This window comes from Polyodon spathula, chromosome 26 (genome assembly GCF_017654505.1).
Source record: "Polyodon spathula isolate WHYD16114869_AA chromosome 26, ASM1765450v1, whole genome shotgun sequence".
NCBI lineage: Eukaryota > Metazoa > Chordata > Actinopteri > Acipenseriformes > Polyodontidae > Polyodon > Polyodon spathula.
In genome coordinates, this window is record NC_054559.1 from 7,382,240 (window position 1) to 7,397,050 (window position 14,811).

Consider the following 14,811-nt stretch of genomic DNA (forward strand, 5'->3'; position numbering starts at 1 on the left):
ATTCTTCATCTTGTTTAGATTGACGTCGTATCATTTTCTGTTTCAGCCATAACATACTGGTGACTTTTCAGAACTTTTTTCTTTGGTTTTCTGTGGCTTTTTGGTTTGTTTTTGTTTGTCTGACCTCAGTAGAGCTCCCAAACAATACAATACATATTGTGACGTGCAGGTCCCGATATCATGTCATGACACAGGCAATGGTCCTGATAGGCTACTTAGATAATGAATAATCAAATGCTCATTTAATGAGACTATTTTGTTAAAAAAATAATTACATAGGGAGAGTATGCATTCATACCAACTGTAAAACATATGTTAGTCTGTGTGGTCCAGTGGTTAAAGAAAAGTGTTTGTAACCAGGAGGTCACTGGTTTAAGTCCCGGCTTACTCACTGACTCACTGTGTGACCCAGTGTAAGTCATTTAACCTCCTTGTGCTAGGTCTTTTTGGTGAGACGTGACTCTGCAGCTGATGCACAGTTCACACACCCTAGTCTCTGTAAGTTGCCTTGGATAAATGCACCTGCTAAATAAACAAATAGTAATAATATATGCTTCATTGAAGAACCTTGTTATGCTTTTGGTCTTGTATCACAATACAAATGATAGATACCTCTATCACGATACGATATATCATAAAAGAAGGTATCACGATTGATATTTACAGTTAGTCCTTTATCGTGGGTCTCTGGTTGTAAAAAGCTACTTTGGCAAGCTGTCATGGTTTTAAGCGTGCAGTAAACATCTATTTGTTATCCAGCAGAACGCGTGGAATTCCACTCAGAGCGCAGTTGGATTATGAGCGATGCCATGTGTTCTTGATTTTCTGAGTTGTACCAGGTGTTTGATGTAGCCTGTCTGTGTTCTTTCAGTGCCTCAGCAAACAGTACACTCCAAAGGACAGGAGCTTTGTTCTCAGCAGGCACTTCCTGTATAAATACTTTAAATAATGAATAAATAAATACCATAAACACATGCATTCTCGACCCTGCTAATGACATTCCACTTTTCTTTTTAATAAATAGATTGGACTAGCACAGTTTGATAATTGTCACCGCATAACAAATGTGATACAGCAGAGGTGCACATACTGTGTATGTCACATTTACATTTTTCAGTATATCTATAGAATAGCTTTTACAATTCTTATGCACTTCTTAGAATCCCCGAGGTGTGCAGGATGAGTCAGGTAGTCACAGGTTCATGTCCTCGCAGTGCGATGTTTGCTGACACCTGTAGGGCTGGCCTTTGTCCTCCTGGGGCCAGTAGTTCACAGACATCCACTGCCGAACGCTTTGATGTAAAGAGGCAATTGACTTGGATCTCCTGAGCTGTTATTGGGAGTTGCAGTGAAGGAAGGTAATTGAACATTCTAAATTGGGTGGGAAAACAGGTTTTTAATCCCTGGTATTGTTTTTTTCTGAATAGATAGCTAGCTCCTGCAGCCAAACACCCACCTACCCAGAGATAGGCAACCACCAGCCTTGACTTTCGAGCCCTGTTTCTCAGTGAGTAATGCCACCCACTAGATTCATGTCTGGGTGCTTGCTTCATGTCTGCAATTTTCCCACTGGCTTTTACTGGTCTTATGACTCTGACACATGCAAGTATTAACCATTTACTGGAATACAGGAGATGTCACTTTGAAATAGCACTTTTGTTTTTTATTTTACTGGTACCAATGGGTGTTTCGTAATAATAGTAATAATAATAATAATAATAATAATAATAATAATAATAATAATAATAATAATAATAATAAAAATAAAAACAATAAAAAATGTGTGCAATTATTGATTTTCTATTTCTAGGTATAGTATTAGGGGGAAATAAGGTTAAAGCCAAGGTATTTATAAAGCAGTTGAAGCTCATGTATTTCAAATTGGTTTTTTTTTGTATTGTAGTTCCCAATGGTATCAGAACATATTGTACAGCATAAAACAGCATTATAACACTGTTATTACTTGAGTACAGCGATTGTTTAGGTTTCTGAGTAAAGAGTGGAGCTCTGGCCTCGGTGGCCTCCAGACTGTCATGTGGTTTTCACAGCTCTACTCTTTTGCCCCTCCCTCCTAACTGCAACTCTGGGAGGATTGGGCTAGTTAGTCAGCAGTGGCTCAGAACTGTGGGAGAGGACCAATAAAAGTGACCCCCGCCTTGCTTAAATATTAGCAATACTACAAATTACTTAATAAAAAAAAAAAAAAAAAAAAAAAAATGATATAGATATATTATATATGTGTATGTGTGTATATATATATATATATATATATATATATATATATATATATATATATATATATATATATATATATATATAATGATTGCCATTATGCTTACTATTACGTTTCCTAATGTAATTGGTATGAAATGGTCTATTTTAGAATATAAGGTTCTCAACTGAGCAATTCCAATGATTGGTTGATTGAAGCAGGTTTCTCTCATCAGGCCATTTGTCTAAACACCTGTTCATTATATAAGACACTTCCTCAGTTCAAACTGGAGTACGTTACAAGACAGACATGCCTTGAAGTATGTCTGTGCTTTAAATTTACAACAAAAGTTTCCTGATCTCCCAACCTAGATCGTTTCTACGTTGGAGCCTTGTTGTTGTCGAGAGCTTTTGGGTCCCATCTGGGGTGCCAATTCTGTAACCTATCCTATGGTGCCGAAGAAAATATTTAACTAATTAAGTCAGGATTATGAGGATTATAATTGTTCAACATAAATCGGCACCAAAAAAAAAAAAGCAAAATAAATACACAACACAAAAGTCATGTGCAGAATAAACCAAAACTGCTTTATTCATGTTAAAACAGTTAAATGTGCAACTTCACTCTAACACCCAAACTAACACCACAAAGTCCCACCAGTCTCTTAAACCCACAATTTGCATTCACGGCCCTTCCTTGTTGTTGGCGATATTCTGTAGAATCCAGTGCCATCCTGGTTACCATTAGGGTTTGGCTTGCTGCAGGGCAGCAAGTTGAAGATTCTAGTGGAATATAATTCTGCTCTAACAGATGATTTTCTTCTTGGTCAACATTTGGATAACACTGGGTTCTACAGGATATCTCCAACAACAAAAAATGCGAACTGGGGGTTTAAGAGACTGGTCAGACTTTGTGATGCTTACAGGCCAGCCCGCAGGCTCTCCCAGCCAGACTACAGGGCTCGCTGGTGCGCGGTTAGCCGCTGTCCATAGTCGGCAGTGGAATAGCCTGGACTCGGGTGCATCCTGCATTCCATGCGGAGCGCCTTTACCAAATGTGCCACTCGGGAGTCCAATTACTTAATATATTGAGGATACATTTAATTAAACATATTCATATTCATCAAGTTAACAAACATTACTAAGAATTGCTTAAAACCATATGAATTACTAAGTAAAAATGTATTTTATTATTTATTATTTATTTTAATTACTACAAATATGTCCATGTGTTTTTTTTCTCTATTTTCCTGTACTTTTGTTGTTTCTTTAAAGCAAAATTGCACAAGCGGGCCCACATAAAATTCAATATGCTTGGAAACAATAAGAATGTGGCAAAGTTATCATATGTTAGTTCCATTACCCCCTTGCGGTCCTATGTCGGACCTTTCTAGTCCGTTGTCGGACCCTGTCCGACATCATCAAAAAGACGTAAAGCACAGGTCTCTAGTCATTTTTTTCTCTAGAAAAAGCAGAGAAAACCTTTCAATGGCCGAGTAAGACCAATATGAGCCAAATGAAGCCGAAAACACAAAGGGGCTTATCTTGTTGCCCCATGCATGAACACAAAGGAGATAGCTGCTTCTGCATCCAGCGCTCAAAGAATATCACAGACATTTGCAGAGCTGTTTGAGATGTTATAGTAATAAAAAAATGACTTGTATTTTTTATTTATGAGTTTGGTGATAAAATGAGTGATCAGGAGAGGATTTATCAGTATGCACGTATATAAAGAGGTATGTGAAAAATACAACGAATAAGGTGTGGGGCTTGGTTGGAGATATAGTACTAAGTATCCTTTTACTTACTCTGAAAAAAAAAATTATTAAACAGCGCATGTAAAATAAACAGAGTGTGTGAAAATAAATTGGACCTGATGCGTCTGACAAGCGCTGAATAAATAGCCCGCTAAGGGTTAAAAGTGAAACTACCTCTATAGTAAATATTACATTGTTGGCCATGACTTATATGGAAAAATTCTCATATTATAGACCCTTGTCCTATCATGTTTCTCAACAAAAGTTGCCAGTGTCCTTAAATCCAGTCTGTATGGAATTCCTGAGGCCTTCTATGGGGAGGAGGCAAAGGGGGGGGGGGGTTAGCAGAGCTTTTCAAGTTGACATTTACATCAGCAACTTTACAAGTGTGGGTAGACCACTGGCTAGAAAGGGAGTTATTCTTTAACCCATATTAAGAATTGCAGATACCACTGTGGCAGGGCAAGGGCCCTGGACATGTATTTTCTAAATATTGTGTGTTTCAGTATAAAATACAAATAAAGTATGTGTTAAATATGACATGGGGTTAGAATCCTTTCCCTTCTAAGATTTGTATGGAAGGTGGCCAAGTGCTAATTAATTCATTGATGATCAATCAGACCTGAGGTTGTGGTGTACAAGAGGAGCTGGGCGTCAGCTCCAGCAGAGCTAGTTTAGGACAAGGAGTGGGAGCAGCAAGTTGTGATCCCTGCCTCAGCACAGACATACTATTTGCTTTCGTATCGATTTATTTAGATTTTGTTAAACTATTTTGTTTGTTTTGTTGATAATAAAAGTGTGTAGCACACTCTTTGAACTGCAGTCTCCTGCTACTCCCGCCGCTAGCCTTGACCATGCTGCTACCCTCCCACAACCACAAATATATTTAATAATACCTTTTATATATTGTGCGCTGTAATTTATTTGTAATTTATGACTGTGTATTGTGGCGTGCCAGGATATCATTGTAAATAAGATGTTGCATCTCAATTGACACTGTCCTGGAAAAAAAGATATAACCAACCCGGAAAAGTCTAATGACTGGAGTGTGACTACAAGGAAGAGGTATAATCAAAAGTGCTGGGAATTGGCATAATTAACGTAAATTAGGTTTTTCCTTACCTCGCTTCAGAAAAGTTAAGGATTATTTTAATTAGCAGTTCCAGTGGTGTATACATGCTAAAGGGAACAATACATTCAGTGACAAACATTTCAAAGTCCTTTTCAGTGTCTTGAATGGTGAAATGAAGTTTTATTCACATCTTATAGCACTGGGAGATGCAGAGTCCACCCCTGGGATCTCTTAATAGACCTATTAAGAGGAATGTGCTGGTTTTGTATCACACACTAGCCTTGCAGAGGTGTGAAGGACACTAGTTACAACAGATCACATAGGCAAGGTAGAAGTCAAACTTGGAAAATGTTTTTCTTTTTTTTGAAAATACAAAAAAGATTAGAAGAATTGTAGATTTGATGTTTTTCTGGTGTAGTAGTGATATTGCTGTTATGTAGCAGTTGAAAATGACAGTAGTGAATAGGGATGACAAATAATAATCTCAGCGGGAACCACAATATAGTATTATACAGGACATAAATAATAGGATATTTAACAGTTAGGAAATATAGATGATACGAAGTGCTGCACAAAATAGTTTCAGAAGGTGAAGCCTCTAAAAACACTTGGATTCTGCCCAATGAAAATAGTTCCTTTGGAGGGAACCAGTCATGTGCTAGCAAGTGACTTGAAGTACCAAACGCTCTCTTGTTACTCAGCTGTGATTCACTCTCCTCAGGACCACCTCTCCCAAGATGACCCAACAGATGCGAGACCCCCCCCTCGCCCCTTCCAAGAAGGGCTCAGCCCCCTCCTCGCCAAGCGCAGCCCGCCGGCTCTACCGCAACCTGTCAGGGAAGTTCCGTGTGGGTCTCCCCCCCCTCGATGACAGCCTGCTGCCTGGCCGAGGAGACAAAGAGAGGCTGCGCAAGTCTTGCATGGTGAGTGATGGAACTATTTGTGATGCAGCTGGCTAAGGACATGAAGTTATTGAAAGTATCAGAAACTAAGGGGATATGTACACACACAGTGCCGTGAAAAAGTATTTGCCCCCTGTCTGATTTTCTGCATTTTTGCATATTTCTGGCACTGAATGTTATCATATCTTCAACCAAAATCTAATATTAGATAAAAGAGACCCTGAGAAAGTAATCGTCCCCTTAGACTCTAACTGGTTACACCACCTTTAGCAGCAATAACTGCAACCAAACGGTTCCTGTAGTTATTGGTCTCTTACAGCGCCGTGGAGGAATTTTGGCCAACTCCTTCATGCAGAACTGCTTCAACTCAGTGACATTTGTGGGTTTTTGAGCATAAACTGCTCGTTTCAGGTCCTGCCACAACATCTCAATGGGGTTTGGGTCTGGACTTTGACTAGGCCATTCCAAAAATTTAAATTTCTTGTTCTTCAGCCATTCTGATGTAGATTTACTTGTGTGTTTCGGATTATTGTCTTGCTGCATGACCCAGCTGCGCTTCAGCTTCAGCTCACGGACGGATGGCCTGACATTCTCCTGTAGAATTCTCTGATACAGAGCAGAATTCATGGTTCCTCCAGTGATGGCAAGTCGTTCAGGTCCTGATGAAGCAAAGCATCCCCAAATCATGACACTGCCACCACCATGTTTGACCGTTGGTATAAGGTTCTTACTGTGGAAGGCAGTGTTTGGTTTTCACCAGACATAATGGGGCCCATGTTAGCCAAAACAGTTCCACTTTTGACTCATCTGTCCAGAGAACATTGTTCCAGAACTCTTGAGGATCATCCAGGTGCTTTTTGGCAAACTTGAGATGAGCATTCATGTTCTTCTTAGTGAGCTGTGGTTTCCGCTTTGCTATATATGTATATATACCACACACACATACACACACACACACACACAGAATCATCCTCGGTTAACTCCACATCCCATGGGGATGTAATTTTGTGTTGACTTATCCAAGGTGTCGAGTTAACCACAGGTGCACATGGGCCATAGCATTGACATGCATATAAGTAGCAGAACTCACATGTTTACAGTATTACAGTATTTACAAGTTTATATTTAGTTTAGTGTCCTTATGAAACGGTTGAAAGAACTGCAGTGAATGAATCAATTACAGTATACAGTACTGTACAAACTCGGTACAACTCATATAGTTCGATTGAAATAAGAATTCATAAAATAACTACAGCGTTATTTTTACAAAAACAATCCAACCACAAACTGTGCACAAGCTGTTGACTATACTTTTAGGTATTGGCTTGTAGTGTCGGTAGCTTAAATAAAAAATGTTAACAAATGTACATTGTAAAGAATTAACTCGGTGAACAAAAACAATAATAAACCCCTTACAGTTTGTTGTTTCGAATGAAAAAACACACACGGTTTGAAAATTCTGCTGACAAGCTTCTTATCCCGAATAACCTGAGCTTTAAAACCAATTGAATGAGATATGAGTAAAACATGGTGTCGAATTAAACAAATTTAAAGAGGCAGGATGCATATATTTTATATATACATGCAGTGGAACTCCGTTTATCAGCACACTTGGGGGAAAGTAGGTCCACGGATATATACAGTGGCTTGCAAAAATATTCAGACCCCTGACCAATTCTCTCATATTACTGAATTACAAATGATACATTGAAATTTCGTTCTGTTCAATATTTTATTTTAAAACACTTAAACTCAGAATCAATTATTGTAAGGTGACATTGGTTTTATGATGGGAAATATTTTTAAGAAAAATAAAAAAGTGCAATATCTTGCTTGCATAATTACTCAACCCCCACACATTAATATTTGGTAGAGCTACCTTTCGCTGCAATAACAGATTTAAGTCTTTTGGGGTAAGTATGTATCAACTTTGCACACAGTGTCGGAGTGATTTTGGCCCATTCTTCTTGGCAGATTTGCTCCAAGTTGTTCAGGTTGGTTGGACGATGCTTGAGGACTGCAATTTTCAAATAGTGCCACAGATTCTCAATGGGATTGAGATCAGGACTTTGACTGGGCCACTGTAGGACATTCACCTTTTTGTTCTTGAGCCACTCCAATGTTGCTTTGGCCTTGTGCTTGGGATCATTGTCCTGCTGAAAGGTGAATTTCCTCCTAAGCTTCAGTTTTTTACCAGACTGAAGCAGATTCTCTTGCAGTATTTTCCTGTATTTTGCTCCATCCATTCTTCCTTCAGTTGTAACAAGATGCCCAGTCCCTGCTGATGAGAAGCATCCCCACAGCATGATGCTGCCACCACCATACTTCACTGTAGGGATGGTGTGTCTTGAAGCATGGGCAGTGTTAGGTTTGCGCTACACATAGAGCTTTGCGTTTTGGCCAAAAAGCTCTATCTTGGTCTCATCTGACCACAAAACCTTTTCTCACATCGCAGTTGGGTCACTCTCATGCTTTCTGGCAAACTCCAGACGTGCTTTCAGATGGCACTTTTTGAGTAACTGCTTCTTTCTTGCCACCCTCCCATACAGGCTATTGTTATGCAGAGCTCTTGATATGGTTGACTGGTGCACCATTACTCCACTCCCAGCCACTGAACTCTGTAGCTCCTTCAAAGTGTTTGTTGGCCTCCTTGTGGCTTCTCTCACAAGTCTCCTTCTTGTTTGAGCGCTGAGTTTTGAGGGACGGCCTTTTCTTGGCAGTGCCTGGGTGGTGTGATGCAGCTTCTACTTCCTGATTATTGATCCAACTGTGCTCACTGGGATATCCAAACATTTGGATATTATTTTGTACCCTTTCCCTAATCTATGCATTTGTATTACTTTATCTCTAACTTCTGTAGAATTTTCTTTGGTCTTCATTTTCCTTCAGATTCACAGCCTTACCAATGATCCTTCAACAGTGGGGTTTATATCCAGAAAATGTGACAGCAACTTTAATGGTTCACAGGTGGAGGCCAAAGGTAAGGTAATTGTGTCCTCGTTAGGGCAATTTCTTTCATCGGTGCAAACTGGGAGCTTCCACAGCACAGGGGTTGAATACTTATGCAAGCAAGATATTTCAGTTTGTTATTTTTGTTAAAAATATTTCCCAACATAAAACCAATGTCAACTTACAATAACACCGTGTAACAATTTTTTTTTTTTTTTTTTTTGGTTCCTGGGTAGTAAGTGTTATTTCCTAATTGCTTATGCCTCAAAAGTATAGAAAATGACTATTATTCCCCACAAACTTTGCTTTTGTGACCAGGACAGTGATATTTTGAAATTGACCTATTTTCCAGAACATTCCAGATAGATTCAGTGCTGAGTAAACTTGGAGTAACTTCTAGAACTTTCTAGAACGTTCCAGTAATATAAATATTAGTATAAATACAGGGGCCTTAAGCCCACCAGTTCAGTTTAGTTCCAGCTGCCTAAGTGGATACATATCTGCATTTTTCTGAAATGGCATCAAGAGGCTGCAATGGTGGCATTCCTGATGGGTCTCCAAGGCGGTTTTACCAAGTTTCCCTGCTATCTTTGCCTTTGGGACAACAGGGACACCAAGGCGCACTACCACAGGCGGGACTGGCCACAGCGGACCGAGTTCTCTGTGGGGAGGAACAACGTCAAGTGGGAGCCACTGGTGGACCCCCGGAAGGTGCTGATGCCACCACTGCATATCAAATTGGGCCTTATGAAACAATTTGTCTAGATAAGGAGTCGGCAGCCTTCAAGTACCTTCAAGACTTCTTCCCTAAGCTGTCTGAGGCAAAGGTCAAAGCCGGTGTCTTTGTCGGACCACAGATAAAGAAGATCCTGGAGTGCAATGAATTCCCCAAGAAGCTCACTATTAAGGAGAAAGCGGCTTGGAACAGCTTTGTCGCAGTGGTTCGGGGCTTCCTGGGCAATCACAAGGCCGAAAACTATGTGGAGCTGGTTGAGACTCTGGTGAAGAACTACGGCACAATGGGCTGTAGGATGTCCCTCAAAGTCCATATCCTTGATGCTCATCTTGATAAATTCAAGGAGAACATGGGAGCGTACTCGGAGGAGCAAGGCGAGCGCTTCCACCAGGATATACTGGACTTTGAACGCCGCTACCATGGACAGTATAACGAGAACATGATGGGAGACTACATTTGGGGGCTGATTCGTGAAAGTGATTTACAGTATAATTGTAAATCCCGAAAAACTACTCACTTCTAAATCTTTTGTAGTCATTTTTGTATTACTTTAGTATAAATACATGTTAATTTGGATTCATATGTTGTTTTCTTCTGACTTTATGTGAACGATTTTCTCATTGGAAATAGGTAAATTTCAAAATATCACTGTCCTGGTCACAAAAGCAAAGTTTGTGGGGAATAATAGCCATTTTCTATACTTTTGAGGCATAAGCAATTAGGAAATAACACTTACTACCCAGGAACAAAAATTGTGTTACATAGTGTAATTGATTCTGAGTTTCAGTGTTTAAAAATAAAATAGCAAACAGAACGAAATTCCAGTGTACCAGTTGTAATTCAGTAATATGAGAGAATTGGTCAGGGGTCTGAATACTTTTGCAAGCCACTGTATTTTTAAATATATTCATTGAATTTTAGCAGTTCTCACTATGTCACTTTTGGGCAATACCAAAAAGAACCTGTCAGTTGACTTTTTGCTCTTATAAAAAAAGAATATATTTAAAAATATATTTTAATGTTGCAAAATATTTGAAAATTGATATATTTTGAACCTTGACAAAGTCCATCATAGTCTTTTGTTTCAGTGAGTCAAAATATGTTTGCTGTGCTTCACTAAGTAACTGCCTCAGGAGAACTAATTTCACAGAATCCTTCTGCTGTTCATACCAAGACATGAATCCTGGAATCTGTAGAGCTGCTTGTCTTGGCGTTGACTCCACAGGTTAGACTGAGGCATGTGTCTTTATGTGTGTATGTGTGTTTGTGTGTGTGCACCGTGGGCATTAGGTCTACTTTGGCAATTATGTACTGTATTTAAAAGATAAAACTCATCAGGGAAGTCGCGTATGAACAGATTGTGGATAAAAGAAGTTCTACTGTATTGTTGTGTAGCATTATAATGTTCAATAAAATTAAATCAAATTCATTTTTAACAAAATGACATTTTAACCTAAACCCTAATCAACATTCCTATATTAACAGCAATTCTGGATCTCAGAGAGCGTGTTTTCATTAGAGGAGATAAGCCTCTCTTATAAACTCCTATCTGTGCAGTACAGTAGTAGCAGTGGCAGATGACGTGGTGTAATCCCGGGTATTTATTGGAGGACCAACTCAAACCCTCCTGCCCCCTGCTGATGCACTGCTGTTGAGTGTGCTTGATTTTGCTGGAGTTGTTGAACAGTGGAAATTGCATCACTCGGTTTGGCATTCAGTTTTCTGAAGGAGATTTTAAAAAGTGACCAGAAAAAATAAATCTGTCACAACGGCAGAAAAATTAAAAACAAATTGATCAAAAATTAAAACTCGAAGCCAACAAGTGTTGACATGCATGGATGATGGGAGTTGTAGTTTTCTGCTGATTGGAAACACCTCAGCGTGGACCAGATAAACTACTATTCCCAGAAGACACTACGTTCCCGTATGCTCGTTGCATTGTGACACCTGTAGCGTCTGTAAAGTGAGATATATTTTTTAAAGTTTCATGTTATGATAAGACTTCCTTTCTCGGGGAACAAATCAAGTTAAGATGTATTTGATTTTGTCTGCCTTTCTCCTGTCATAACAACTTTTGTTTAGAAAATATTTAATCTAAAGTATGTCAGTGACGTGGTCTTGAAATCTAAATGCTATATTAATGTTGTATACATTGCATTTTTAAACATACACTGGCAGTGTGTAACAGTTAAGTTTATTAGAATAAACTATGATGACCTACTGTTTTCTTTTGTCTGTTAGCTAGTGGGGAAAATGCATTTAGCAGCCAAACTGGGGTAAAACCTATTTTGACTGTACTTGAATTACCTGACTTGCTGCCACGTTACCTGGTCCTCAGCTGATCATTGCATTATAGCACTACTAATATGTAATTGTAGATATAACTTGTTGCTTCCTATTTCATATTGTATTTTAGTAGTATTATTTGCACTTACTGTAAATTACACTATTTAAATATTAAGCTTCCATTGTAACCCTGTATTGCTCTGTAACACCTGTAAGTCTCCTTGGATAAAGGTGTCTGCCAAATAAACTAATAATAATAGTAATAATTAGAATACATTAATAAGATTTTACAGCAGTTGGGGTCAAGGGGATCCCTAGCCCTCTGCCTTTTTAATGCCTCACCATTGACCAAAATAGCCACCCTTTGCCTTAATAACAGCATCACAAACATGAGGCATTCGGTTAACAAGTTTTAGCAGGAAATCACCCTTAATGTCTTCCCAGCTCTTCTGCAGCAATTCCCAGAGATGTAGGGCACTTGTGGGTAGCTTTGCTTTGACTCTTCTGTCCAGTTCGTCCCATACAAGTTTTTTGGGATTGAGGTCTGGAGACTGGGCAGACCAGGTCTTTAGATTGAGTTGTCCTTCACTTTCCTTCTTCGCCAGATAGTTCTTCTACAATTTTGACGTGTGTTTCGGATCATTATCTTGCTGAAGAATGAAGAGCTGCCCAACTAGCCATAACGCTGATGGAATGATTTTTGCCTCTGAAGTATGCTATGATAGCCATGCTGCTTGAGCTTGCCATGGACTTGGTAAAGATCACCAACTCTGTCACCAGCAAAGCAACCCCAGACCGTGACACTGTCTCCTCCATGCTTGACAGTGGGAACCACACATGCAGAACTCATAGGCTCACCCTCTCTGTGTCTTACAAATACTCGGTGGTTGGACCCAAATATTTCAAATTTTGACTCATCGGTCCCTAAGACCGACTTCCACTCCTCAGACATCCAATGTCTATGTTTTTTGGCCCAGGCAGGTCTCTTCCTCTTATTCTGCACTCTTAACAATGGTTTATTTGCAGCAATTCTTCCAGTTAGGCCAGCTTCACACAATCTTCTCTGAACAATTGATGTTGAAACATCTGTACTTCTAGTATCTGTACTTCATTTAGCTGAGCTTGTATTTCAGGAGCAGTTAATCGCCGGTTTCGCAGACTTGTGACTTGAATGAACTTGTTCTCTTATTCTGAGGTCACCCTTGGCCTGTCTGACCTTGTTCGGTCCTCATAAGTGCCAGTATCTTCAAATTGTTTGATGGTCTTGGCCACAGCAGTTACAAACACTTGCAAAGTTCTTGCGGTTTGTCTTAAAGATTGACCTTAATTTCTTAAAGTAATTACAGATCTTTTTTCTTTGCTTAACTGAGCGTATTTTGCCATTTTCTGATCCATTACATTCAGGAATGACAAACTTGTGCCCATACTATTTATAGTAATCATGGATCCTCGCCTGTTAACAATAATTGGTGACAAAAGGTTAATTAGGTAACATGCTAGTTAATTCAGAGAACATCTAACAAAGACACTTTTATACTTAGGCCAGTGTTCTAATACAGTGTTATACACACTTCAGACTTAACTGACTTGGGCTTCAGACTGAAATCCCCTTGCTTTGGGTGACCATTTCATTGAAATTGACAAGATTTACATTTTCATTTAAAAATTTAATTTTTTAATACAATTCACTAATGATTATCAGCTTATATAAGTACACGTACCATATAATGAAATATTAAGTGTTTATAAACAAGTTTATACAGTTAAAAGCATAGATAATCATGAAAAACCTGGTTTCAAGCAGGTGAACTCAAACTTTTGACTGGTACTGTATATATAGACTAGATCACTTGCGTGAGCTCGGTGAAAAACAAATTTGGAACTGTACAACAGCTGTGGTGCCGTGTTCAGTCTTGACACTACATTTAACCAATCACAGAGCTGAAGGGGTGGGATTTCTGTTTTAAACACTTCGAGAGGCTGAAACCTTAATGAGTACTAAAAAAAAATAACCCATTATTTTCAAAGCAAAAATAGTGACAATGAATCTGGAAATCACCAACCTGAAATAGATGATGAAAAAGAAAAAGAAAATGTAGAAAATGAAAAAGAACAACCTGATATAATCAACAAAGAGCAGCTTGTAGAAAGTGAACTGGAAGAACCACAAGAGGAGCCAATGCATGAAAAAGGAACTTCGTGATTGTGGGTATTATATGTGGGGGAAAAAAGTGGAAATGGCTTTTTTTACAGCAAGGAATAGGGTGGTTTGATGAGCATGCTGTGCCAGAAACCCAAAAAAGACTTCAAAGGAAAGTTGGTAAATTGAGCAGTGTAGCCTGTGTACAAATTAGGGTGGGTTATTACCAATGATTCAATTTCTTCTTATTATTTAAATTCTTTCTCTTATTATATATTTAAGGTAAGGCAATTTCACGTTAAAAGTGCTTCCGGCTATATTCCTGGGGAGAACCCTGTGTGTGTGTGTGTGCGTGTCTGTATGTATGTATACAGTGTCTTGAAAAAGTATTCAGACCCCTGACCAATTCTCTCATATTACTGAATTACAAATGGTACATTGAAATTTCGTTCTGTTCGATATTTTTTTTTAAAACACTTAAACTCAAAATCAGTTATTGTAAGGTGACATTGGTTTTATGTTGGGAAATATTTTTAAGAAAAATAAAAAACTGAAATATCTTGCTTGCATAAGTATTCAACCCCCACACATTAATATTTGATAGAGCCATCTTTCACTGCAATAACAGCTTTAAGTCTTTTGGGGTAAGTATGTACCAGCTTTGCACACAGTGTCGGAGTGATTTTGGCCCATTCTTCTTGGCAGATTTGCTCCAGGTTGTTCAGATTGATTGGACAATGCTTGTGGACTGCAATTTT

General features: G+C 38.8%; 1 protein-coding gene across 2 annotated transcripts in view; it reads left to right on the forward strand.

Annotated features, from left to right (window-relative positions):
* LOC121300999 (ankyrin repeat and fibronectin type-III domain-containing protein 1-like) overlaps positions 1-14,811 on the forward strand; it is a 271,767-nt gene that overhangs the window by 225,574 nt on the left and 31,382 nt on the right. For both annotated transcript variants that reach the window (XM_041230055.1, XM_041230056.1), the window contains one exon: positions 5,762-5,963. In XM_041230055.1, coding sequence (XP_041085989.1) covers positions 5,762-5,963 — 202 coding nt within the window. The remainder of the gene's footprint in view (positions 1-5,761; positions 5,964-14,811) is intronic.